The 25,909-nt window shown below is 42.4% G+C and overlaps 2 protein-coding genes across 4 annotated transcripts in view; both read left to right on the plus strand.

Moving 5' to 3' along the window:
* The window catches only part of SASH1 (SAM and SH3 domain containing 1), a 569,022-nt gene that overhangs the window by 146,330 nt on the left and 396,783 nt on the right, over positions 1–25,909 (plus strand). The window lies entirely within an intron of this gene.
* LOC148116840 (uncharacterized) lies at positions 1,848–7,691 on the plus strand. Its single transcript, XM_087882845.1, has one exon. It carries the CDS (start codon positions 2,696–2,698, stop codon positions 4,418–4,420), a length of 1,725 nt encoding a protein of 574 aa, XP_087738971.1. The 5' UTR covers positions 1,848–2,695; the 3' UTR covers positions 4,421–7,691.

Genomic DNA, 25,909 nt, shown 5'->3' on the forward strand with positions numbered 1-25,909 from the left:
TGTAATGCAACATTTCATTAACCTTCTGTGGGTGGCATCCATCTAGTGTACACAGCATATGCTATATAGTTATTTTCTAATGCCAAGATCTATAATTGGTTCACTCTAGCATGATTTGTGTGTGAGAGAGCACAACACGTTTCTTAGGAGAATGAATATGTGCATATTAAATTCTGTACGATGTCAGAGAACTGCCACATGTTATGAATGGTTTTATTACAACCCACCTGATTGTTTTGTAAATAGGACAGCTTTTTACAGGGAATTGAACTAGATTTGAAAAGGCAGATACACCTTAACTACTTTCACATAGGTTTTTTTCCCTGTGGAGATGTATTAATGTCAGGTACAATCTACAAAATGACCCTTTTGACATTTGGGGAAAAGCAATGCTTGGAAAATTATACTCACTGCTTTCTTATCTTTGAACATTTTAGGAAATTCAGGCCCATTTATCTTTTGTTTGCCAATATGGCCAAGCAGCAGTATAGTTTTGTCTTGATGAAAACTGACCAAACGAAGACCAAGATTATTGATATGGCTTTATTCAGATCAATATTTTTTATATCTCCCACCCTAAGATTAAAATTTCAGAAGAAATATATTTTTGACAGCATTACATTTTTAATAATTCATATTCTTTCTAAAGTTGTGAATCAGAATTGTCTATGGAGATTTTCGATCATTCAGGGCGTGGTTGTCCCAAAGGTGCTTTTTCAAGCGGCAACTGGACTTCCTGGTTTTTCTGAATTGGAATTGTGCACTTGAAAAATTGTGTCAAAGAGTTTGGAAGGAGATCTTGTTTTTTTTTCCCCTAGACATGTTGCTTATAGGGCTGAGTGAAGCTTGGAATCTCCTTTTTATTTCTATTTTATGAATTGATTTTGAGCAGGGGTGAAATCTAAAATTTGTTACTACCGGTTCTATGGGCGTGGCTTGGTGGGGGGGGTAATGTGACAGTGGGCGTGGCCTTTTTTTTTTTTTACTTTTAAAACCATTTTTTACATGTAAAACCATGTAAAAAATGCTTTCAAAAGGCTCTGATGATCCCAGCTGAGTTGCCTGATCGGCAGGCAACTCAGCTGGGATCGTCAGAGCTTGGATCGTCAGAGCCATTTAAAAGAAAAAAAGGATTTTTTCTTTTAAAGGCTCTGACGATCCCAGCTGAGTTGCCTGATTAGCAGGCAACTCAGCTGGGATCATCAGAGCCTGGATCGTCAAAGCTTGGCTCGTCAGAGCCATTTAAAAGAAAAAAAAGGCTCTGATGATCGCGCGGCTCAGCTGGGCATGGGGGGTGGGGGCAGGGATTTTTGCTACCGGTTCTCCGAACTGCCCGCCACCATTACTACCTACTCGCCCGAGCATGTCCGAACCGGGAGCATTTCACCCCTGATTTTGAGGTATCAAATCATTCTGAAGCCTTTGAATCACTTTAGAGAGATTTCAGTAGGCTGTGAAGACACAGTGGACTTTGTAGCAGGCCTGTCAAACTGGCAGCCCATGGGCCGGATGTGTCGCACGCAGGCCACGTCCACCCTGGCTCCGCAAAGGCAAAAAAGTCACGATATGTCACATGACACGATCAAATTTGATACCTGTGTTTTAGAGACTTAAACATCCCTGTAGTTTACCTACTCCATATGGATGAGGCTGAAAAGTAAGATTTAGTGGTGCAGTAGTATCTTTGATATTAACAACAGTCAGTTAGCTTTAATATTTTTGCCAACTCTGTTCTTCCCAGCTTTCCTGGGAGTATTGTTCTTCTCTTTGTTTCTTGGCATGAAAGCCAGCTGGGTAAATTTGGGCCAGTCATTCTAAGCGAGGGAGAGGCCAGTGGTCACACGTGGGTTGATGACGCGATTCAGCCCAGATCGAGTCTGATAGTTGAAAGACTCCTCCTCCTGTTGCTGTCTCCCAGCTTTCAGACTCGATCTGAACCAGATCAGACGCTCCACTGAGCCTCTCAAACAGTTTTTCAATACCAGAGCTGTTACAGTGGGAGCAAAATCGAGGGCTTCGCGCCCAGCGGCCAGCGCCCGGCGCTCCCAGAAGCAGCTCAGCGATTGGGGATTGAGACTTCCCTTTGAGTCTCTCCCCTCAGCAGTGCGAACGGCTCACGCCCGAGACCGCTGCGGAACCTCCCAGCGTTGCTGGTAGCAGGTTCCTGGCTGAGCTTGCCGCCCGTCACTTCTCCGCCTCTCCGCCGGCGCAATCCACATCTTGGCGCCTTCCAGCTGACGGCGGTTGCGGACATCGGCTGGCTGTATCCCTGCCAGCTCCTGCCTTTCCTGACGGAGCGACGGCGTTAGCGCCTCAGCGCAACGCCTTTTTGGCGCCCCTGGGGCTTTCCTCCCCACGCGCCCTGCCTTGCCAGATCTACAGGATCCAACGCAGATCTTCGAGGGACAATATCCTCAGGCAAGGCAAAGCGGGCGCGAACCCTTGGGGAGGGTAGAAACATAAGACGTTGGGTCTTTCACCCCTCCTGGCTTCTCCGTGGCTAAAGCCTGCTTGCGCCCTTAGCCTACTGAGGCAGGCGGCCGCCATTGTAACAGCCTCACTGTTCCACGAGGCAGGCGGCCGCCATTTTGCATCAGCCTCTCTGCCCCACGAGACAGACGGCATCCATTTTGCTGAACACCCTTGGGCCTTAAAAATTTTTAATCGTATTCTGCTGCATTTTTCAACAGGTTTAATGGCTTCCCGCTCCACCAAGGCCACGAAGAGGGCATCCCACGAGGAGCCCTTACCAGGGCCTTCTTCAGCGGTTCCTCCAAAGAAGCCCAAAGGGACCCAAGCCTCTAAGGAGGCTAAAGCCCAGGCAGAAAAAGCAAAAAAAGAAAAGCGCCTTCATGAGGCGATTGAGCGCTCGATACAAAAGGCCCTCAGGGAAACCTCTCTCAGGGAGGCCCCTCCTCAATCAGGGATTTCTCCAGCACCAATCCCAGACCCCCTACCCACAGCATCCACCCCATCTGGAGACAGGGTTCCTCCTGGAACCCCCATTCCCCAATTGTCCCCTGATGCTAACATTGCTGTACCGGCCTTACGGGCTGAGGTTCAGGAGGCCCTTTTTGGAGCTCCATCGGTCTCTTCTCCGCAAGGGGCGGGCCCACCAGACCCCCCTGAAGCATCTTCCCATCCTTCAGATGCGGTCAAGGATTCCCCCTCCGCTTCCGTCCTAACACCGGAGTTAGCGGCTTTTCTGCACCAGGCCATTCAAAAAGGGGTCCAACTGGAGCTACAGAAGCGTACCGCTTCCTGGGTGGATGAATCTGATTCCTCTCAAGTGGACGTTGAGGGATCCCAGTATGCGGGGTCCGTTAATCCTACAAGGGGGGTAGCTCTTTCTGTCCCCTCAGAACATCTCTCCCTCTTAGATCAGGACATTAGGGAACAGGACTTATCTGAAGATGAAGACCTAGCCCCAGACCAGCCTTCATTTGTGGGCTTGTTTAAGCCACAACTGTTTAGATCGCTTCTCCACAAGGCTAAGGTCACAACTGGCTTGGGTCTCCCCAGTAACCCTGTGCCTCCAGGGCAATCCTCGGAGGCCTCGATTCCTCTATTCGAAGAGCCTATCTCTGAAATAGAAGAGATACCAGGTCCTAAGCTCTTCAAGGACGTAATCCAACGCCAATGGTCCAATCCCGCGTCGGGCCCCAACCCGAATTCACTTGACAGACGTCTGTATAATTTAGTCCCTGACCTAACGTCCTTCTTGCAGGTTCCAACGGTAGACCCGCCTGTGGTGGCTCTTTCGAGCCCCTCCAATGCGGGAGCCCCACCGGAGGAAAGCCTCCGCCCCGAGGACAAGCGCCTTGACCATTCTCTGGTCAAAGCACACATGGCCTCCTCCTGGGCGGTTAGATCCTCCTTGGCCTCATCTTTCTTTAATAGGGCCTCAATCCTGTGGCTCCGCCAATTAAAGGAACGGATCCCTCTAACAGATTCCAGGTCCCAGCAGGACATTAGCAAAATCCTGGCCGCCCTGGAATATTCCGCAGATGCGACATTAAATACGTCACGGTTTGCTGCTAAATCAATTGGGGCTTCGGTTACCTCCCGTCGCCTGCTTTGGCTTCGCCAATGGCAGGCGGACGCCAAGTCTAAATGGCGTCTGGCATCATCCCCCTTTGCAGGACCTTCCCTTTTCGGGGCTCCTCTCGAGCCCCTCTTAATTGAAACCAGGGACAAAAGGCGGATCTTACCTAACATTTCCCGGTGCTCGGAGCACCGCCCGGCTGCTCCTTTTCGTCCCTTTCGCGGCCCAGAACCTGGGTTCTTGGGCCCGAGAAACCAGAGATTCTTTCCCCCCCGCTCCCGTCCTCCGGAACGCCAGGGTCCCCAGGCCCAGAGGGGCCAGTTTAGACGCTCCTTCAGAGGGAGCCGGGGGCGTCCCTTCCGCAGGTCCCGCTGACTGCAGGTCCTCCTCTCCCATTGGGGGCCGCCTGGCGCTCTTTGCCAGCCAATGGGAGTCGACAACATCGGACTCTTGGGTCAGGGAGACGGTCAGGTGGGGCCTCTCCCTGGAATTCCTCTCCACCCCTCCGGACAGATTTCTCCGATGCCCTCCCTCCCGGGACCGGGCGCATCAACTTCTGGTGGTATCGGCCATTCAGCATTTATTAGAAATTCGGGCCATCGAACCGGTACCTCAGGAGCAGCGCGGACACGGCTTCTATTCTCGCCTGTTCATCGTGCAGAAGTCTTCCGGGGGATGGAGAGCAATCATAGACCTCAAGATTTTGAATCGTTGGGTTCTCTACCGACGATTCAAAATGCAGTCATTGCAATCCATTCTGGATGGCATCCGGGTTGGGGACCTCCTCTCGTCGATAGATCTGACAGAGGCGTACTTACACGTTCCCATCCATCCGGCATACTCCAAGTTCCTGCGGTTTTGTCATGCGGGCCAGCATTACCAGTATCGCGCACTTCCATTCGGCCTTTCCTCGGCTCCCCGAGTGTTCACAAAATTGATGGCCGCCCTTGCGGCCCACATCCGAGCTCGGCCGGTCAGGATCCAATGTTACCTGGACGACCTCCTCATCCAGTCGAGCTCGGAGGTAATGGCGCAACAGGACATGGACTCCACCCTCCAGGTCCTGTCGGCTCACGGCTTCTCCATCAATTATGCCAAGAGCCATCTGGTACCCACGACCCGCATTCAACATCTGGGAGCTGTCATCGATACGGTCGAGAGCAGGGTCTACCTTTCCCAGGAGCGCCTGATCAGCTTGCGGTCTCTGGTCAGGTCGGTCGCCCGGAGACGGCCCGTCTCTCTGGCGACCCTCTCCCAACTGCTGGGAAAGATGGTTTCTTGTATAGGAATCGTTCCGTGGGCCCGTCTCCACTGCAGGGACCTGCAGTGGTTTCTTCTCCCGTATCAGAAGCGCCGCTTATCGGCCACCAGCCGGATGGTATCCCTTCCCCCCCTCGTTCGAAATTCTCTGCACTGGTGGTTGTCCCCAGCACTTCTCAAGGGGAGGGAATTTCGGGAGTCCAATCCCCTCATCGTAACGACAGACGCCAGCCTTCAGGGCTGGGGAGCTCACCTTCAATCCACCATGGCCCAGGGTCGCTGGTCCCAGGAGGACCAGGGCCACAACATCAATTGGCTAGAGCTCCGAGCCATCCATCTGGCTCTCCGCATCTTTCAGATACAAATCCTGGATCGTCATGTCATTGTCTGGACGGACAATGTGGCCGCCAAGGCCCATGTAAACCGCCTAGGGGGAACCCGCTCTCGCGACCTCTTAGAGGAAGCCAAGAGCCTGGGAGCCTGGGCGGAGACACACCTGAGGTCCCTCCGGGCCTCCCACATATCAGGACAAGCCAACATACAAGCCGATTGGCTCAGCCGCTCCTTCGTCGACCAGGGCGAGTGGCAGCTCGACCCTGCCCTATTCCGACAAATCACGGCCCGCTTCGGGAATCCGACGGTGGACCTATTTGCGAATTACGACAACCGGCAGACACCCCGCTTCTTCTCCAGATATCCGGATCCGAGAGCGGAGGCGTTGGACGCCCTCCACAGCTGTTGGCCCCCGGGCCTCCTCTATGCCTTTCCCCCCTCCCCCTTCTTCCCAAGGTGCTCCGGAAACTCTTAGCGGAACGAGCGGAGCTGATCCTCATCGCGCCCCACTGGCCCCGCCGCCCGTGGTTCGCCGACCTCCAACTGCTGTCGATTCTTCCTCCGTGGCGTCTTCCACCAGCGAAGGTCATCCTCCGTCAGGGCCCCATTCTACACCCGGACGTCCACTGGCTTCAACTAACCGCCTGGAGGTTGAGCGGCGCCTCCTGAGAGGATCCCACTTGCCGGACCATATCATCACCACCATTCTGGCGGCACGGAGGCCCGCAACGAGACGGATCTACGGCTCCACATGGCGATCCTTCGCCCTCTGGTGTTCGAAGCGGAACCAGGACCCAGGTTTGGCGTCGACGAAACAGGTACTTATGTTCCTCCAGCAAGGGTTGGATGCGGGGTTGGCCCCCAACACCTTACGGAGGCAGGTGGCCGCCCTGTCTTCCATCTTGTGTTTTGGTTCCCGGAATTCTCTAGCAGATCGTCCCCTCATCCGCCTTTTTCTCCGGGGTGCCACAAACCTCCGCCCGCCTCCCATTCACCGTTACCCATCCTGGGATCTGCCCAAAGTCCTCTCGGCACTCACTCAAGGTCCATTCGAGCCCCTTAGGACGGTGCCATTACGCTTCCTCTCCTACAAAGTATCATTTTTAGTCGCCATCACATCCACTCGGCGAATATCCGAACTGGCAGCTCTTTCGGCCCGGGCCGACCTCTGCATCTTCCACCCCGACCGGGTCGTGCTCCGTCTAGATCCCACCTTCCTTCCTAAAGTGAACACTCACTTTCATCGGGCTCAGGAGTTAATCCTGCCCGATTTTTGCCCTCATCCCTCCCGGCCCCAGGAACGCACTTGGCATTTACTAGATGTCCGCAGGGCTCTGCGAATCTACCTTCGGCGGACTTCCTCTTTCCGTCGCTCGGAGAGCCTCTTGGTATCGTTCCAGCCTGCCACTCTGGGACTTAAAGTCTCACCTCAGACAGTAGGCCGCTGGATTAGGGCCACGATTACTACCGCCTATGGGGCCCAATCCTTACAGGCACCTCGCCGCTTGACTGCCCACTCTACCAGGAGTGCAGCCACCACGGCGGCCTGGGCCACCCAGGCCCCTCTTCTGGAAGTATGTCGGGCCGCCACCTGGACGTCTCCAACCCCCTTCATCCGCCATTATAAAATCGATAGCTTTGCTTCGGCGGAGGCGGCGTTCGGTCGCCGGGTTCTCCAGCAAGTATGTGCGGGGGGGGTCTCCACGTCCCGGGCGGGTCCCTCCCATTAAGTGGTGGGCTTTGGCATGTCCCACATGTGACCACTGGCCTCTCCCTCACTTAGAAAGGACGTTGACTTACCTGAACGTCCGTTCTGAGAGTGGAGAGGCCAGTGGTCACCCCCACCCTTCCGCCGGTCCGTTTCGCCCGGTGTACTTTTCTCTCTTTCTTTCAGCTCAGCTGGAGCGTCGTCAGTCTGATCATCTCTCGTCCAAAAGCTGGGAGACAGCAACAGGAGGAGGAGTCTTTCAACTATCAGACTCGATCTGGGCTGAATCGCGTCATCAACCCACGTGTGACCACTGGCCTCTCCACTCTCAGAACGGACGTTCAGGTAAGTCAACGTCCTTTCTCTCTCAGCCCAACTCATGACACAGGATTGTGATAAGAAAAATAGGAGGAGGAAGGAATATTATGTAAGCTTACTGCCTTAGGTTAACTTATAAAGTAATAAATGTGGATAAAATATCAAATAAATAAATAAGGAAATATGTGGCAGTAACATGGATGGTTGTAGGTTTTTCTTATTTTTATTGCTAGGAACTAGGTCCAAATGTATCTAAATGGCCATTGTGTAATAGCAACAGCACTTAGACTTGTAAGATAAAATGCTGGACTAGATGGCCCTATAGCCTGCTCCAGCCTAATTCCTTTTTAGGTTCATATTTTATGTTTTCAAAGACAATTTCAATACACAACAACAATTGTTATGATGTTTCTTTGATCTCTTTAGTGTGAACTTGCAAGATGCATTGGCCTTGAGTTAACCAATGATTTTCCAGTGTTGTGTAAAAACAGAAAATTAAAGCTGAAAATGGAATTGACATTTTCATGAAACATTTACAATCAGGAGAAAGATGTGAAAATAATATGTTTATCATTACAAAATCAGATATTGTCTAATAGTTAAGGTAAATAGTAGATAAATAAAATAATCAAATAAAATACCCATAAATTGTATATTTTATAATGAATATAAAATGTATATTTTATGAAATGTACAAGTGAAAGTCCATGTAAGTCAAGATATAATGCTGGAATGGTAGAGCAAGTTCAGAATTAAAAATGAAAAGTTATTTTTCTTATGAGTCGTGAAATTGTATGTTGGTCGAGAATGTTATGGTACTTAGTAAGATAACACAATACAACTTGTATCTTTGCAGGAAGCCCTTAAAGGTTTGGGGCTTCAAACATTGGACTCTGTCAATAGTTCAGGCACTCCAGGGACTATAGGAAGTACAAGGGAAACACAAGTTGAATGACTTCAAACTTTAATAGTGATGAGATTGTTCAATTTAAGTGTTTTTGTACTAGGTGAAATTTTATTAGGTAGCAATGAAAAAGATGAGATAAATCTGTAGCTTTATGTTCCTGTGAATAAATGTCCCTTTCCATTTGATATGTGAGCTTCAACTGTAACTTGACTGTTGAAAACAAAAATATAATAAAGGTAGACGAGATTGCTTTATGGCTGACACATTCAGAGGAAAAAAGAAAATGAATCAATATCATATAGAACAGAAAGTCCTAAAGATGTATAACATACATCTTTATCCATACTGAAGGATATTAGATTTCATCAGCTTTTTTAAAAAGTAGTGGTTATAAAGACTTGATGAATATACTATGAATTTTATATCATGATAATATTTGATACAGAATTTAGTCGTGAAATCTTTTTGTCTCCAATTTATGTTAAGGAGAGCTGAGAAGATAGCTGCACTATTATAGTCAAAGATGCACAGCCATTAGACCTCACTGGAACAGAAAGCTAGGAATTGTCATTGATAGTTTTTTTCCAATCTTGCCAGTAATGATGGTTTCCCATGGTGCAGCAAACGAAAAACAATTTTCTGCAGCAGCCATTGCAACCAGATTATATTAAGATAAACTGTTGTCACATACACACATACATGCACATACAGATAGCAATTTTTTTTCCTTGCTGTGGTGAGGTGCTCTCTCCTCGAAGCGGAGAACTCATTCTTTGAAATAGAACTGGAAGCAAGAATTACATTGCTATTTCAGTTGCATGCTGTTATTGTGTCTTTCTTGGAGACAATATTTTCATAGAGCAGATTAAATGAGATTTATGACATGGGTAAAAATATAGCAGTTGTCCAAGCTTAAACATATCTGGTTGTGAATGTGAGCTTACATTATAGAAAGATTTGGAAGCATGGGTGTCTGTAGGGTCCTATTGTGTTTGTTGAAAAGACAAAAGCAATGCCACACCAACATGTTGCAAGCATTGCCCCTTTTGTACATGTGTGTGATGTCAAACATCTGGACAAATCCCCAGTTCTCCCTTCTAATCCCTCTGCTTGGTACATGAAGTCATTTGATATACCCTCTTTGATTTGTGCAAATTTCAACTGAATTCTGAAATTCCAAAAACTAGGTGTTAAAAACGGATTTTGAAAAAAAGAAAATAAGTTCAAATTGCAGACCAGAGAGGAAACAATAAAAGAGAGGCCCTAATGACTTCCTAGAAGTAGGCAATTTGGGTTCAGATACCTGCCATATGTTGCTTTTTTATATTATAAAGATAATTTCCATTTTAAACTGCAAACAGCTTTTATATGGCAATTTTAGTTACTTTGAATTATCTGTATCTGACTCCCAAACTAATAGAAAGCTTTGAATAATGTTTAAACTAAAGTGCTCTTTAGGAATTTACCTAAAGTCCATGGTGCATTGGTTTATTTTAATACTATATTTGGAATCATCTACTTCCAATTACAATGATAGCTTTTCATTATTTAAGCTTTAAGCTTTGGGGGGCGTTCTTCCTTAAGAATATTCACCAGAATTGTCATGTTTAGGTTTTTGAAGTTAAGAAGATCTAGAAAAAAATGGTATATTTTTTGGTACAATTTTATTTGGAAGTTTATCTTCTTTCCCAATTATTTGGATACATTTTATGACTGATTGGGGAGCATATATAGCAGTTGCTTTTCCATTTGTCCGTTCAGACAGAGTATATTTCCTTCATTCACTTTGAACTGCTTTAGAGAAGTTGCATGATAATTAATTAGGTTTGATCACCGTGCATATCAATGTTGATTTCAGGAAGTATGCCTTCATTTTGGATCGGTATTGAGAGAAAATGGAATGTTACAACTAATTGATGTTCGTCCATCGTGTTCGAAGAGGACCTTGACACCTAAGAGATGTGTCTGCAGGTGGTTGGTAAGGCCAATATGGGCACGAAATGTTCTGCGTTGCAGCATTTGCAGCTCTGGCTTTGCAGAATGCTCGCTTCTCATGTGCTATGATTGTTCTGTCCTCAGATGTCTGGCAGCCTTGGTGGATCAGCCTGCGCCATGTCGATCGATCTTGTGCTAGGGTTTCCCAGGAGGTGGTATCGATATCCAGGGACTTGAAGGAGGCTTTGAACATGTCTTTGTATCGCTTCCATTGGTCCCCCGTGCGATCGCTTTCCTTGAGACAGCTCACCATAGAGGAGCTGTTTAGGGATGCGATGGTCTGGCATCCTTGCAACATGGCCTGCCCAGCATGTCTGGGCTTTCATCAGCAGGGTGTGAACTGATGGCAGGTCTGCTCTGGAGAGGACTTCTGTGTCTGGCATCTTGTCCTGCCACCGGATCCTCAGAATTCTATGGAGGCAGGTTGTGTGGAAGTGGTTCAATTGCCTAGCATGCCTCCTGTATACAGTCCAAATCTCACTGGCATACATCAGGGTAGTTAGCACTACTGCTCGGTAGACTTTGAGCTTTGTAGCAAGGCTTATTCCATGATGGTCCCACAAATTGGTCAGTAGTTTGCCAAATGCAGAGCTTGTGTTGGCGATTCTGCAGTTGACCTCAGTGTCAATTGTCACTGCATGGGAGAGAGTGCTGCCAAGGTATATAAATTGGTCCACTGCTTGCAGCTTTTGTCCCTTCACTGTGATGGTGAGCTCTTGATGGGGCTTTCGGAGCTGGCTGATGCATCACTTCAGTTTTCTTTATATTGATGAGGAGGCCGAAGTTTTTGCATGCTGCTTTTGAATTTGGCTTGCATTTCCTGCTTGCACACTGGCTTGCATTTCCTGCTCTGATCCAGCATTCAGGGCACAATCGTCAGCAAAGAGGAGATCACGTACCACAGTCTGCTTTATCTTGGTGACGGCCTGGAGTCTTCGCAGATTGAACAGTTTCCTATCAGTCCTATATCTTAGGCTAACTCCGAAGGAACTATTCTAGAAGGCGTCTGATAGCATGGCTGAAAACATTATGCTGAACAAGGTCGGTGCCAAAATGCACCCTTGCTTGACGCCGTTTGTAACAGGAAAGGCCTCTGAAGCTTATCCGTCATCCAGAACATGAGTATCATACTGTCGTGGAACTGACGTACCATCAGGATGAATCAATCAGGGCACCCAAACTTCGACATGATGCGCCACAGACCTTTGCGACTGACAGTGTCAAAAGCCTTAGTGAGATCTATGAAGGTGGTGTACAATTCACAATTCTGCTCTTGACACTTATTTTGGAGCTGTCTGGCTTCAAAGATCATGTCCACAGTGCCACACTCTTTGCGAAAACCGCATTGTGTCTTGGGTAAGAAACCCTGTTCCAGGTGGTCAGTCAGGCGGTTCAGCAACACACGTGCAAGAATCTTGCTTGTGATGGAAAGCAGTGACATTCCTCTATGATTATTACAAACTTGTCGATGTATGGGGTGTTCAGGGAGGGGTAGCAACTCTGGTGTGGGGGCAAGTCATGTCCTTTTAGGGCAGCTTTTAGGGCAGCTTGTCCACCTTTCACTCAGCCCTCCCTTGTAGCTTCAAGTAGCTGTAGCATGCGCAGAGGCCACACCGCCAGCAACAGCTTCGACAGGCTGGCCAAACCAGGTTGAGAGTAGCCGTTGGGTCAATGACCTTCAGTGAGATAGGGACTTGTCTATCCCGAGCATGTGAAGACGGATTCTGGCGGATTGACCAGATGAAACCTCCTAGAATAGGACAACAGTCAGAAAGGCAGTCTCCGCAAGCAATGTGTGTGCGGTGCAACTAATATGGATAATGACAACACATTTCTGCTATTCAACTGAAACAGATAATGTAGATATAGCAAAAAGGGGGTATGAAATACTAAACACTGATTCACTCAGTTCAATTCTGATTGTTACCATGTTTTCTCTATAATAAGTACTTCATATTTATAATCTTGCTATTTCAGGCCTTTAGTTCTATCTCACTATTTTATTTATGTGTTCTAGAAAAAGATACTACTAATATTTTGTCTTCTCATCTTCCTAGCATTTTTCCCACAGGAACAGGTCCACTTTGGGGGTCAATAAGTGCCATCTTGCACAGTCAAATGCAGCATATTGGTCATGTCTGCATTTTGATGGAAATGACTGTAGATCTATAGGTTGTGACAAAAAAACCCTTGATAGACTAGCTTGTTACCTGGGCCTGGTGTCAGTTTGATCTGTGTTCCTGTCAGCACCGCCCTGGTGGGTGAGAAGTATCCAGTGCCACCACTAGGAGGAGCAGAACTCACCGCCAAAAAGATACTACTAACATGATTGATTAAATTAGCACATAGATTCTTGATGGACAAGTAAAAGCACAGTCTTTCTTACATCAAAGGAAATCTAAGTGTTCAATCTTGGGACAATTAGTTGTAAATATGAACAATATATAAAGCTTGTAGTTATATGCTGGCATACCTTCTAATTCTGAAATACCAATAACCTCTCAAAATCATATGCCTTATGAATTATAGTACTATTGCTAGTGGAGAATTTTATATAAAATGAAAATAAATAATATTCCATGGAACTTCTTAGTTAACAGATTTTCTTTTGCAAATTAAATAACTGATTTGAAGAAATAAAAATGGCGAAGAAATTATGTAGGGGATTCTACGTTCTTTAAAAAACTTGTCATTAATTCCACACTAATCCATTTCATTATACTTTTCTTATTGGCATGTAGTGTTATAAAACTTTAATTAGAAAGTGTAAATCCACCTAATGTTTTAACCATTTGCATCTATTTCAGTTAATTTATGTACCTGTAAGGATTTTCCATAAAGATTATTTCTTCCTGAAATTTAGATGGCAGTTTAGAGAGCTTGCTATCCCAATCTAGGGGCCAAAATTTACATGGAGAAATGTCCTATGCACTATATGATACATATCCATTCATTTAATTTAGTTATTAATCCATTTGCAAAAGGAGTACATACAGTTTCAAACATTGTAAAAAGTTGAGAAACTATCATGACTGAATGTTTTAATGAAGGTATGCTTTTAAGTAGTCCAGAGGTCCATTTCAACTTCACAAAATAAGTGATAAATTGTTTCTCTGAAGCCATGCAAGAATTTAATTAGAGGCCAGTGAGGCAGAACTACTTTCTCCATATATATTCCTCAACCATGATTATAAAAATTATATTAACAAAAGTATAGTTATTTTCTTATGGCTAGGCCTCCTTGTTAGTCTATGTCAGAGGAAATGGCCCAGCATCTATTACTGTATTGGTTCCAACTTGAATAGAGCAGTGATAGTTTTACATTTTCAAATAGGTTGCATCATAAACAGGTTTTCCCTAATTATTTCTTAGTTCTTGTGCAGTTATATCCAACAACTTTAGAAATAACTGCCTGATTTTTGTTATTTTGGTCACTAGTATCTGTAAAGTAAGGAAGAGACAAGTGACAACATGTGTATAGAGACATAGTCATGCAAACTTTGCCCTTTATACATAGCAGGGGTGTCAAACTGGGTGGTCAGATGACCTGGTGGGCGTGGCTTGGTGGTCAGGTGACTGCATGGGCGTGGCCAATAATAATAAATAATAAAAATAATAAACAAAGTACACAAAGCAATAAGAATTACCAAAAACCAACTTTCACACTTTACACACATACACATCACAACACAACACAACACAACTGACACACACACAATGTAAAAGCAGGTGCACTTCACCCAAAATGGCCCCTGCAACAAGCAGGAACCTCACACAAAAAGCTCAAAAAGCAACTTTCACACTTTACACACACAAAATGCCACATACAGCTTTGTGAGATTTTGTGTGTTTGTGTAGTTAGAATGAAACACTACAGAAACACACCAAATATCAGAAAGCTGCACAAATATTTTATTTTATTATTTTATTTAATTTATATTTTTAGATAAAAGCAGCTAAATTTAAAACTTCCTTAATTTAAATTGCTATGTCTAAAAAAAAACTAAAAAAAACCAAATTAACTATTTTTTTTTAAAGCTCCCAGTTACTTACTAAATTGAAGGCACAAAGCAAGCAGGTAGGCAGGCAGATTGAGCTGGTCACCGATTGCATTGATTGCAGGCAGGCAGATTAAGTTGCTAGCAGACGCAATGGATTGCAGCAGCCGAAGCAAGGCACGAAAAGTGAGCGAGCCTGAAAGAAGGCAAGCGGGGACCGGGCGATTGGGTGGGCATGGGCCGGGGGAGGCAGGGATTTTTGCTACTGATTCTCCGAACTACCCGCCGCCATTGCTAACAGATCGCCCGATCTGGTCCGAACTGGGAGCATTTCATCTCTGAAGTGTAGTAGATTAAGCAGAGAGGAGCAAAAGTAAAAACATAGTACTAGACAAAAATTGGAAATTGAATTTTAAGTTTTCTTTATGGAGGATGTGTTGTTAATTACTATTAATTTAGTCTTTTTTCATGATAGGTGATGATGTAGATAGGTAGGTAGACAGACAGACAGACAGACAGACAGACAGATAGATTTGTTTCCCTGAAATAATGGTGGTTTTATTTGATTTGAAAGTTAGATATTGTTGCATCAAATATATATACTACACAGTGCTATTTAACTGGTCTCTTCGCTTAACATTATCATATAGAGGCTAAGCAATTTACACCATAAATTGAATACTTCACCTACTTTGCCTGGTGTGATGAATTTTCTATATAGCCATATCTTTGCCGCTCTGGCAATCAGTGAAGAATTGTGGCAGGAGATGTTATTAGCAGAAGAAAAAGGGAGGGGAAGGCCTTTGAAAAGAGGCCTTCTTTTAGAACAACAACTATGATAATTGGAACTGCAGATTTTGAATCTAAGCCCTGACTTTATGCCACTATAATAGCAATTTGTATTCTAGGTTTGCCCAAAGAAAAGGGCCAGCTATTGTCTACGTTTGTTAAGATTACTCAAGAAAAAAACAAAACCTTTCTCATGTGTGTTTTTAAAGCTACTAAGAAAAACACTTTATTCTGTTCTGTCAATGTTCTTTTTAAGAATGCATTGAAACAATTTGCTCTGATTTTTTTCTTGTCTCCCTGATGCACCTGATTATATTAAAATTAGGGTTATGTGCAGAAAAAATCTACTATCTATTTGTTTCTGTTTTAACTCAAATTGCCCTCCATGATTCTTTAGGCACTCCACTTGTATTATCTTTCCTCTGTAATATATTCATACCCTAAAATGGTGGCATTGCTCAGGTTGGGCCAGCATAGAATTTTGTTTTAACAACAAACAACAGCCACAGCAACAATTACAGTTGACATCTCTCTGCAAAGGGGCCTCGGATGTCACACAGAAAATGTCTGTTCCTGATGTAATCTGGGACTCTTTTTGCTGATTGTCTTGCGGCTCCTTAGCAGCTCTATCATTTATCCAGGAATAATAATAAATTCATTCAGCTATGTTATGGAAATGCATTTTGAGATGAACAAATACTGTATGTTGCTAGCGATTGAAGAGAATCATATTTCTGGAGCACTTTTCTGTAATAATCTTTATATTTTTGGAATTCTGGATAATGTTTAAATAGCTTATTGACAAACATTCTCTTCTTTTTCTGCCATAGAATAGCCTTGCTATTTAATTCCTGTTTTTGATGCTAAAATGACAAACCAAGAGTATGAATTAGAGTAGAATAAGATAAGAGAGGAGGATGTTTTTGCCCTCAATTATTAATGGTATCTGACACACACGAACACATATACAGCTCAACCCACAGAGAAGAACAGATTAATATATTGGGGGCAATTCAAGGATCTTTCCTGTAAAATCTCCACACTTACATGCCCTTTAATGTGTTGGTCTCAGAGCACTTTAGCCTCAGTACTAAAATATAGCTCAGTTGTAACAAGGAATCTATCACTAATAATGCCTCCCTACCACTGGCTCCCTATGTTGTCTGAAGAGGCAATTCCAAACTAGAATTTATTATTTCTTCAGTAGTTATCTGTTTTGGGGGGTTATTCTAGATCAATCCCTTATTGTGCTGTACTGTCTCTGATATATGGAATTTTAGGGAGGTGAGTAGGTCCCAAGTGACATTATTTGAAATGCTCTCATGCTTTTTTTTTTCCCAATAGAAAGTCCAAAAGAAGGGTAAAATGTAATAGTACAACTGCTGGGGATTGTGAGGAAAATAAAACATACACCTGAAGCAACTAGGAAGAAGGTGGATACTTTTACTTGTCCTTCTTACCATAGTGTTTTCTGATAAGTCTCTTTGAGATCTTACCATGTTCATCAAAATAACAAAAGCTGCAAAAACAAGCATGAATCTGGTTTATATATTTCTTATATTTACATTATTTGTTTGCTATACTTGAAAAGGAGTTGTGAAAAGAAGCCACAAAAAGATGATTTAATAAAATATTTAATTTCACATCATGAATGATTTTCTGTTAGCCAGATGTCTTACCAATATGGATTTTGGGTCATCATTCTTAGCATCCCCTTTTGTTTTTAAGTAGTTGAATCTTGGTCTGGATATCCTGATAATAAATGTATCCCATTATTTGCACTGTCTGTCTATTACCTACCTATTCAGCCATTCTTCCATCCATGCATCTGCATGTGGGTATCTGTATAAAACTCTTTCTATAAGAAATATCACCAATATGTGTATGCTTTTAAAACTATTTTTCAGAACCACAATATATAGCTTAGCACCCACTTTAAAATGCATTAAAACCCGACAAGTCAGTGTCAGTTTTAGTCTGACTTTATGTTGTTGCCTGCTTGATTATAGCTCTCACTGGGAGAACAGAGCATTTTGATGTCATCCAAACCCCCTGAGAACAATTCAGACCAGCTGGTTTTACTATATATTATATAATTACCCAGCACATGGAGCATTTTTGAATCCTTAAGAGGCACTGGGGGGCCACATCTCAAAATATTTACAGCCTTTATTCTTCTCAGAATAATCAATTATATCTTAAAGTGGGTATATGCAGATTTACTTTATTTTCGTTTTTTAAAACCTCTCCCAGCAAATTGTATTCAGTAGTTAATAGGTCAAAGAAAAATTACAATAGTAAGGAAAGCTTTATATATTGCACACATTATTGCGCTTCCAGGGGGGAAATAAGGTAGACTTTCCATTCAAAGAAAGAAAGAGACATTAGTAGAAGTTATGTATGTTACAGTAACATATATTATTGTACGTAGTGTACCAGTGTAAAACTTCATGTATTCTTCCAAATATTCTTTCAACTAGGACCTGTATCTGTTTGGAAGTGAGTTTTGTAGGTGTAATTCCATTTCTGAATCTAAGACAGTTGGAATATCATATATAACTTTCTTTAAAACCATAATATTTTATTCATTTATCAAATTAATGCAATCACCCATCTCACAAAAAGTGAGTCATATGTAAATTGTTGGTAGGCAATCATTTTATTTTATTTCTGTTAATAATTGTTGTTATCAAGATATAGGTTCCTAAGGATTGGGTCTGTCTTTTGTTAATCAATTGTTGTCATGGAGAGATAAATACCTAGGACTTGGGTTCGTCTTTAAAGGTAAAATTGTTGCTTTGAGCCTCAGAAATAAGGATGGCTATAAATCTGGATCATTCAATGCATAAAAAATTACTCTCAAAAGAGATCCCTGTCAATGATTGACTAATCTTGCTGTCAGCTTGGGATACGTCTATAATATATATCTTCTCTAACACTTTACTCAATCATTATACATTGTTGGCACTCAATAAATATTAAATTGTGGTCACAGTACCAGTAATGTAATATGCATTACTATATTATGACATATAAGATTCTTGTCTAATACATGGAAAATATGCATATTGACTCATAGGAGTTGTGGGACAAAATAAATGAATAAGGTTTTCATAAATACATTGTAGAAAACTAGAAGGGAAAAAAAGAGAATAAAAAAGTAAACCCGAAGAATGGTAAAAGAGTAATGGATTGACAAGTATAATTCCATAGGCCTGGCTCCCTTTGTGATAAAGATTTCTGACACAAACAAGTTGTAAACCTCTCTGAGAGGAAAGTATTACAGAGTAAATCAGAACTGCTCAAAAATATATTACCTGCATAGTAGATGTGTGATGATACTTTTCTGGTAAAAATATTCTATTTTTTAGTAAAAATAGATAAAAATATTCTAAAAAAGTATTCAAAAAACATTTTAATCCTTCTGTATGATTTCAATTGACATCTCCAGATGGCAAGTTTGAATAGTCCTAACCTTTCACTTCAGGGTCAGAATATTCCAACTTTCAGCATTCCTTCAGTAATCTGCAAAAGTTTGACAAACAATAATTTGATTCTTTTACCATACTTGAGGATTTTCTCTATTCTTCAGTGGAAAGAACCAATGATGTCTTAAGAGAAGTATGCATCCAGATAAGGCAAAAGAACATAAAGAGACATCTACCAAAACTGAATGTCATCAAGGAATGGAAGATTCCAGGAATTCATTATCTTGTGTCTCTCAAGATAAAAATTTCAGACTTTCAGCTTGAAAGTGTGATAAGCTTGTTGACTAGCCTCAGATCGAACATCAAAAGTACTCTTCAGTGAGAAATCTCTTCCAGATCTCTCGGTTAATATGTGCTCTGAATATCCAGAAATATGTAGTGCAGCCATCAGACACATGCTGTCATTCCCAACAATTTGCAATTGTCCCAAAGGTGCTTTTTCAAAAGGCAACTGGACTTTCTTTGATTTTGCTTGACGATGGAAGAAGCTTCTTGGATGAGAAGTGAAACATCTTCAGTTATAAACAAAGAAAGTCCAGTTGCCTTTTGAAAAAGAGCCTTTGGGACAACCATGACCTGGATGACTGAGAATCTCCATAGACAACTTGCAATTGTGAGTCAGGGTTTTCAAATCTAGTGAAAATGAAATAGCAATAATGCCACCTGTCTAACTAATATGAAAGACTATCTTTATCCTGAAAAATAAGCAGTCAAAACCATGATTTGATTGTGCTTACAATGTTCACCACTTTCCTCAGGGCTATAAGCCTTTTTTGACCATCAACTAGCCTCTATGGAATAGAGAAGAATATGGCACAATTCCAGTCCATTTTCTTTAAGGGAAGTAGCAATGTGTTCTCTCAACCACTCATAGTAGGTGTTCCATCCCTATTTATCCCACCATGCCTCTTTCCGTACACATCACAAAATGGTTATTAGCCAAATTAGAATTTTACTTCCATATTAGTTGTCTCCATTCAGCAGTTTTCCCTTGTGAATGTATTGCACATAAATGAAGAGCTCATTAGTAGCCAGCATATCAGTTGTTTTGCCCAATTTAAGGCAAAATCGGATGTACACAGGATACTAATTACTCATGACTCTCTCATTCTTATATTCATGTTACTACTTACATTATTATCTGTACACTTCAGCAAATCAGTTTTCAGTCACTGATACACTTTCCTGAATCAGTAACCACCACCTCCAGCTCTGATTGAATATTAGAAAACAGAAACTGGGACAAAAAACGGTAAAGAGGTGGGTGGGGTGGGGGACTATGGAAGTTGCCTGAGGGTCTGATTTGAGACTCACTGGCATAGATAAATATAAAAGGAAGGGAATATTAAGGAATCAGAAAAGAGGAAACAGTGCCTCCAGTGTCATTGCATATTAAATATATGTAGTAACTTGAAAGTTACGGTAACTATCTCCTTTGAAAATTTAAATTATTTATTCAATTTCTAGCCATCACTCAGCACACCATTCAGGGAGGCTCACACCAGCTATGCACAGCAATTGAACGCTGATAAAAACAGGGGGGAAATAGAAGGTGGAAACATGAGGCTCTAAGTAACGGGGGGGAGGGAAATCAGCCAATAGGATCATATCACTGACCCAGTGCTTGGTAAAAGGAGCCTTTAATAGCTTTAAAAAGACAGGTTGGAGCCAACCAAATCTCAAGGGGGATGCAATGTGGGGGCAGCCACCAAGAAGGCATCTCCAAATGGGTTGAACCAGATGATGGTGCCAAAGTCATGTCATCTGGAGCATGCTAGAGTTAGAAATAGGACTTCTGCAGGGGTGGGCTGCTGGGGGTTCGCAGGGGTTTGGGAGAACCTCTAGCTAAGATTCTGTGCAGTTCAGAGAACCCCCAAATCCCATTCCTGGTTGGCCCCACTCCTCCCAGGAGTCCCCACACAGCCTGTTTTGGATGCAAGTAAGTGCAGGCCGTGCACGGAGGCTCGGGGACGGTGAAAAACGGGCCTACTGGAAGTTCAGGAAGGCTGAAACGCACCCATTTCCGGCCTCTTGAGCCCAGGGACAGCAAAAACACACTCCCTGCTGTAGTGCAGGAGGCCAATTAGACCACGCCCACCATGGCCACGCCCACCCAGCAACTGGGCAGAGAACCCGTTGCTAAAATATTTGAAGCCCACCCCTGGACCTCTGATATTAGATGCTAAAGAAAAGGATTTTTATTAACATTTCCTCAAAATTTGCTGTAGAATCTGGGGTGCCTTTCAAAACAAATGGAGGGGGCTCTATTAGAGCAGGTGAGGGAGAGTTGTTCAAACTCTCCATTCTATTTGGCAGTTCGAATCTCACCAGGCTCAAGGTTGACTCAGCCTTCCATCCTTCCAAGGTGGATAAAATGAGGACCCAGCTTGTTGGGGGCAATATGCTGACTCTTTCAACCTCTTAAAGGGGGCTGTAAAGCACTGTGAAATGGTATATAAGTCTGAATGCTACTGCTATTGCTATTCAAGGACCATGCAACCAGTCTCATTTGCTTATCTGTTACGCTAACAAATTCTAGTGAGGGGTACTTATTTGGATGCACATCTATTTTTTTTAAAAAAAAATAGAATGAATATTTTACCCTAGAGATGTTTGAAGAAAAATATGATTAAAGCCATTCAAACTCGAGGTGAAGAGTTCATAATTTTCTTTTAAAATGTCAGTAGTATGTTTAGACTGTCAGTGCTTTAGAAGAATTACAGGAAAAAAGATAGCAGGTCAGCTATTAACTTTATCTTTTAAGCCTCTGAAGATTTTGTTCAATTCAGCTGTGATCTCAGTTTTTCCTCCTAAACAAATGAAATGGTGACTCTGCAGCTGAAAAAGGCCGTGCTTTCACCCTTGAAGTCATCCATTGATGTCACCTCCTATTTATAGCTTTGCCTCCAAAAACAGTAGCATTTCCAATTTGCAATAAATACTTTTCGATGATCATCATTGTTTTATTACAGTACTATCAGCCTTTATATTTTCTGCCATCGATCAGAAAAGGTTGTGCTGCTGCAGCCAGGTATGTGGGCACGTTATTATTTCTGAGCCCTGACTGCTTGATTTGTACCATCCATTGTTGTTGCTAGCAGTCTAAGACTGGCTGCGCTGTGTTTTGTTATTAATGTCTTGTCAGTCATTTTCAGCTTTGCAAAAGTACAAAAGAGCTCTCTGTGGCTTAGAAAGGAGCTTTAATCAGATCATTTTCTCTACCAAGGAAAGGAAGGAAAGAAAGAAAGGAAAGTTAAACAAGCAGGAAAGTTAAACAAGGTAGAAGTGTTACAGCAAGCAGATGCATTTTGAATTTAGATGAATTAATTGAAATTTGAAATGGACATTGATTTCTTCCCTTTTACAAACAAATTATTTGCATCAGGAAGATTTTGTATTTTCAGAATCATTCTGTGAAACCTCATTAAACAACAATAATAATTAACCCTTCTCTATTATGGCTCTAAGCTGGAAGCACCTCATAGTCTTCTAAGCCAGCTCTTCCACATTTCCGTGTAAATATCCATCATCGTCTTCTGTCCATCTGCTGTTGCAGCAGGCAATCCCAGATGCCAGAAAAAATCCAACTGTTGTAAGGGATTACAGAAAAGTGAATGAGAGGGCCCATTTTGCTCTCCATGCTCCCTTTTCCCCCCTGAAATCTAAAATGATGCAAAACCCTAATATATATTTTGTCTGTATTTTTCTGAGAGTTTCTGCCCATCCAATCAGATCCAACAGACTGGGGATGTTGCAAATCCCATCAACCAAAAAGTGTCAACTAACAGGAACTGGAAGAAGGGCTTTTTCTGCTGTTGCTCCTGCCTTATAGAATATTCTCCCCTCAAAGATTAGAATGGCCCAACCATTCCAGTGGTGAAATTCAATTTTTTTTTTACTACCGGTTCTGTGGGTGTGGCTTGGTGGGCGTGGCAGGGGAAGGATACTGCAAAATCTCTATTCCTACCCCACTCCAGGGGAAGGATATTGCAAAATCTCCATTCCCACCCCACTCTGGGGCCAGCCAGAGGTGGTATTTTCCGGTTCTCCGAACTATTCAAAATTTCCGCTACCAGTTCTCCAGAACCTGTGAGAACCTGCTGGATTTCACCCCTGCCCAATCCTGTCGGCTTTTCACAAAGCTTTAAAAACCTGGTTATGTACTGGGACTCAGGACAGGCGAAGAGCCCATTACTTGGCTTTACTATTAGTTGGTTAATCATCATGGCTGCTGTTTATACTTACTTATTTTGTAGAGGTTTTTATATATTTTTTAATTGTTCTAGAATTTTAGAATTGTAATTCATCCAGAGCCACTTGACTAAGAGAGGTAGCTATAGAAATTGAATAAATAAACAAAGAAGCAAACAAATAAATTAAAATATTAGATTGGTTTGAAGTCACATTATTTCAACTACCTTATACCAATGCTGAATTACAATACCCTCATCCTAAACTAAGGTTTTATCACACAGACACAGGATCATGGGATTTAAGTAGTGATGTACTGGAAAATTGACATTTCTTTAAAAACTAAAATATTGATTAAAATATTGCAATAACAATCAGTATAAGGGGGCCCGATGGCTGAGTGGTTAAAAACACTGGCCTTGTCAACTGGAAAACTGACTGCCCAGGTCCAGACTCGACTGCCACGCAACAGGGTGAGCTTCCATTACTTGCCCCAGTTCCTGCCCACGTAGCAGTTCTAAAGCATGCACATATGAGTAGATAAATAGATATCACTTGGTCGGAAGGTAGCAACATTCCGTGTGCCTTGGCATATAGACATGCTGGTCACGTGACCACGGAAAGATAATGATGGCTTCCTTGGCTGTGAAAGAGATATGAGCATAGAGTCAAAAACAACTGGATGGGAAACCTTTACCTTTCAGTGCAGAAAATGCTGTTGCTTCAGTTGGTAAAGATGTGTGTGTGTGTGTGTGTGTGTGTGTGTGTGTGTGTGTATTCTTTTTCGTAGGCTTTTATGTGCATATTCTTTCTAGCCAGGTTTTACCTACATAAGCTAAGATGTTCTACAGCCCTGGTTCTGTGAAATCTCATTCACAAGTTTCTGGGCTTTTTTTCCGCTGACAAACAGCAACTCTGTGCTGCTCTTTGGGAGACTCAAATAGCTATTTCTGCCTTGTAAGGCGTCATTGCAAGGCAGAAATAGCTATTTGAGTCTCCCAAAGAGCAGCACAGAGTTGCTGTTTGTCAGCGGAAAAGAAGCCCAGAAACTTGTGAATGAGATTTCACAGAACCAGGGCTGTAGAACATCTTAGCTTACAGGATCCATTCTGAATTGGTCACTGGGACCAGAGGTTTAATCTACCAAACTTTCCGATTCATGCTGGAACCCATCCTCGTGGAACAACTATCTCTCCAGAATGTGTGCACTAGGCTGTTGAATGTATAGTATTTATTAAGTGGTGCTTGGTTGTGTGTGCCTTTTAGTTGCTAATAGGGATGTTGTTTCTTTGTGCTGCCGCATTCTCTGCTCTTAAGTACTTGATAAGCTTATGGTAAATCAGCACTCCTGTTAGTGACAAGGTTTAGGGTTCTGGAGAGGAAGAAGTTCCCCTAGGACAGACTCCAACATGAGTCTGAAAGCTTGGAAAACTAAACCTCTGGTCCTGGTGACCGATTCAAATTGGATCCTGCAACAGTATGCTGGGACACATGTATTTGCTTTCATTTGTGGCAATTAGTATTTACTTATACTTTTATAATTTATATAACTGCTTTTATAATTCCATTTTCATATGCATTTCGTAAGACATTGATCTCATATGAAATTGAATATTCTGTTTCCAGGCCCAATTTGGTATTATTTGTAAAATCAGTTCCACTCTACTTAACTCTTTGTTTTGTTTTTAAACATAGATCTAAAATTGATGAAGTTGATGTATGTATGTGTGTATGTATGTTTGTTTGTTTGTTTGTTTGTTATTGGCACAAATGGAAAGCAATAATTGCCACCTTGAATTTTGCTATCTTGGTTGAATATAAATATGTTTTTAGGCAAAGTTAATAGGTTGACTTTGCCAGTTGCATTTTATATTTCATTTGGTTCTGTTCTTAACGGCATCAAAATGCTCTCCAACCTTCACAGTTTAGTCATCTGGGAGCTCAGCCAGAGACATTTCTTCATTTACACAGAAAGGTGAATTTTTACTGACACTGCATTGGAGCTGGTCTGATATCCCCAGAGATTATTTATCTGAATAACAAGTTAGCACAGGCATTGCAGTGGAAAAGCGCCTCATATAGTTAGCAGATTTCAAGGAATTATTCACAATTGGGAAAGGCTGGCACTTTGCAAATAGTATGAATGTTTAGGTGCCAAGAATATTTTAAATTTATTCTTCAAGGTAGTAATTGTGTGTTGCTTCATAGCGCTTTTTCTAGATAATGGCTGAATCTTCTACTCTTTCATAATGGTTGTTAAATGATGTTCAGCTTTGTATTTTAACTAGCATCTAGTAGGTTACATTAGAAGGTGGAAAAATCCATACTTCATTAGCAGTCTAGTGATACGCCTTAAAAATTATTTTTCCTTACTGTGTGCACAATTGAAAAGTGATCTTCTCCTACACTTGGCCCATTATAATTAAGGATAGCTGCATTGCTTGACATTTTTTCAACTACTATTAATATCAGTGAAGTTAGTGAAATTACATTCTATGATTTAAATGTCTAGATAGTAGTTCTTACATTTACTTGCAATTTTTATGCAGAATATATCTCTCCTATATTTTATGCAACATAGCATGGATCAACATCCAGATAATTATGCAAGTAGAAGGTAGCTCTGGGCTTGTATAATTCAAACAAAAGTCCCTAATGCTATCAGGCAAACATCTTCTGAAACCAAGAGATTTTTAAAAATACGCATGATGCAAAGTAATACTGTAAAGTATGCTCAAATCCTTGAATATGCATAAACATGACCAATCTGTACATGATTATTGAAACTAGGGGCTTTGTTTCTTATTTATGAAATTTATGTACATGGCTTACATACTGAGCTGGAATTAGCTTTGACTGAAGTGATTTCTCTTGAGC

The sequence above is a fragment of the Pantherophis guttatus genome, chromosome 1 (genome assembly GCF_059756535.1).
Source record: "Pantherophis guttatus breed Tessera chromosome 1, ASM5975653v1, whole genome shotgun sequence".
Classification (NCBI taxonomy): Eukaryota; Metazoa; Chordata; class Lepidosauria; order Squamata; family Colubridae; genus Pantherophis; species Pantherophis guttatus.

Excerpts from the sequence above, each read along its gene's own strand:
- LOC148116840 (XM_087882845.1), top strand. The coding sequence starts at position 2,696 with ATGGCTTCCCGCTCCACCAAGGCCACGAAGAGGGCATCCCACGAGGAG.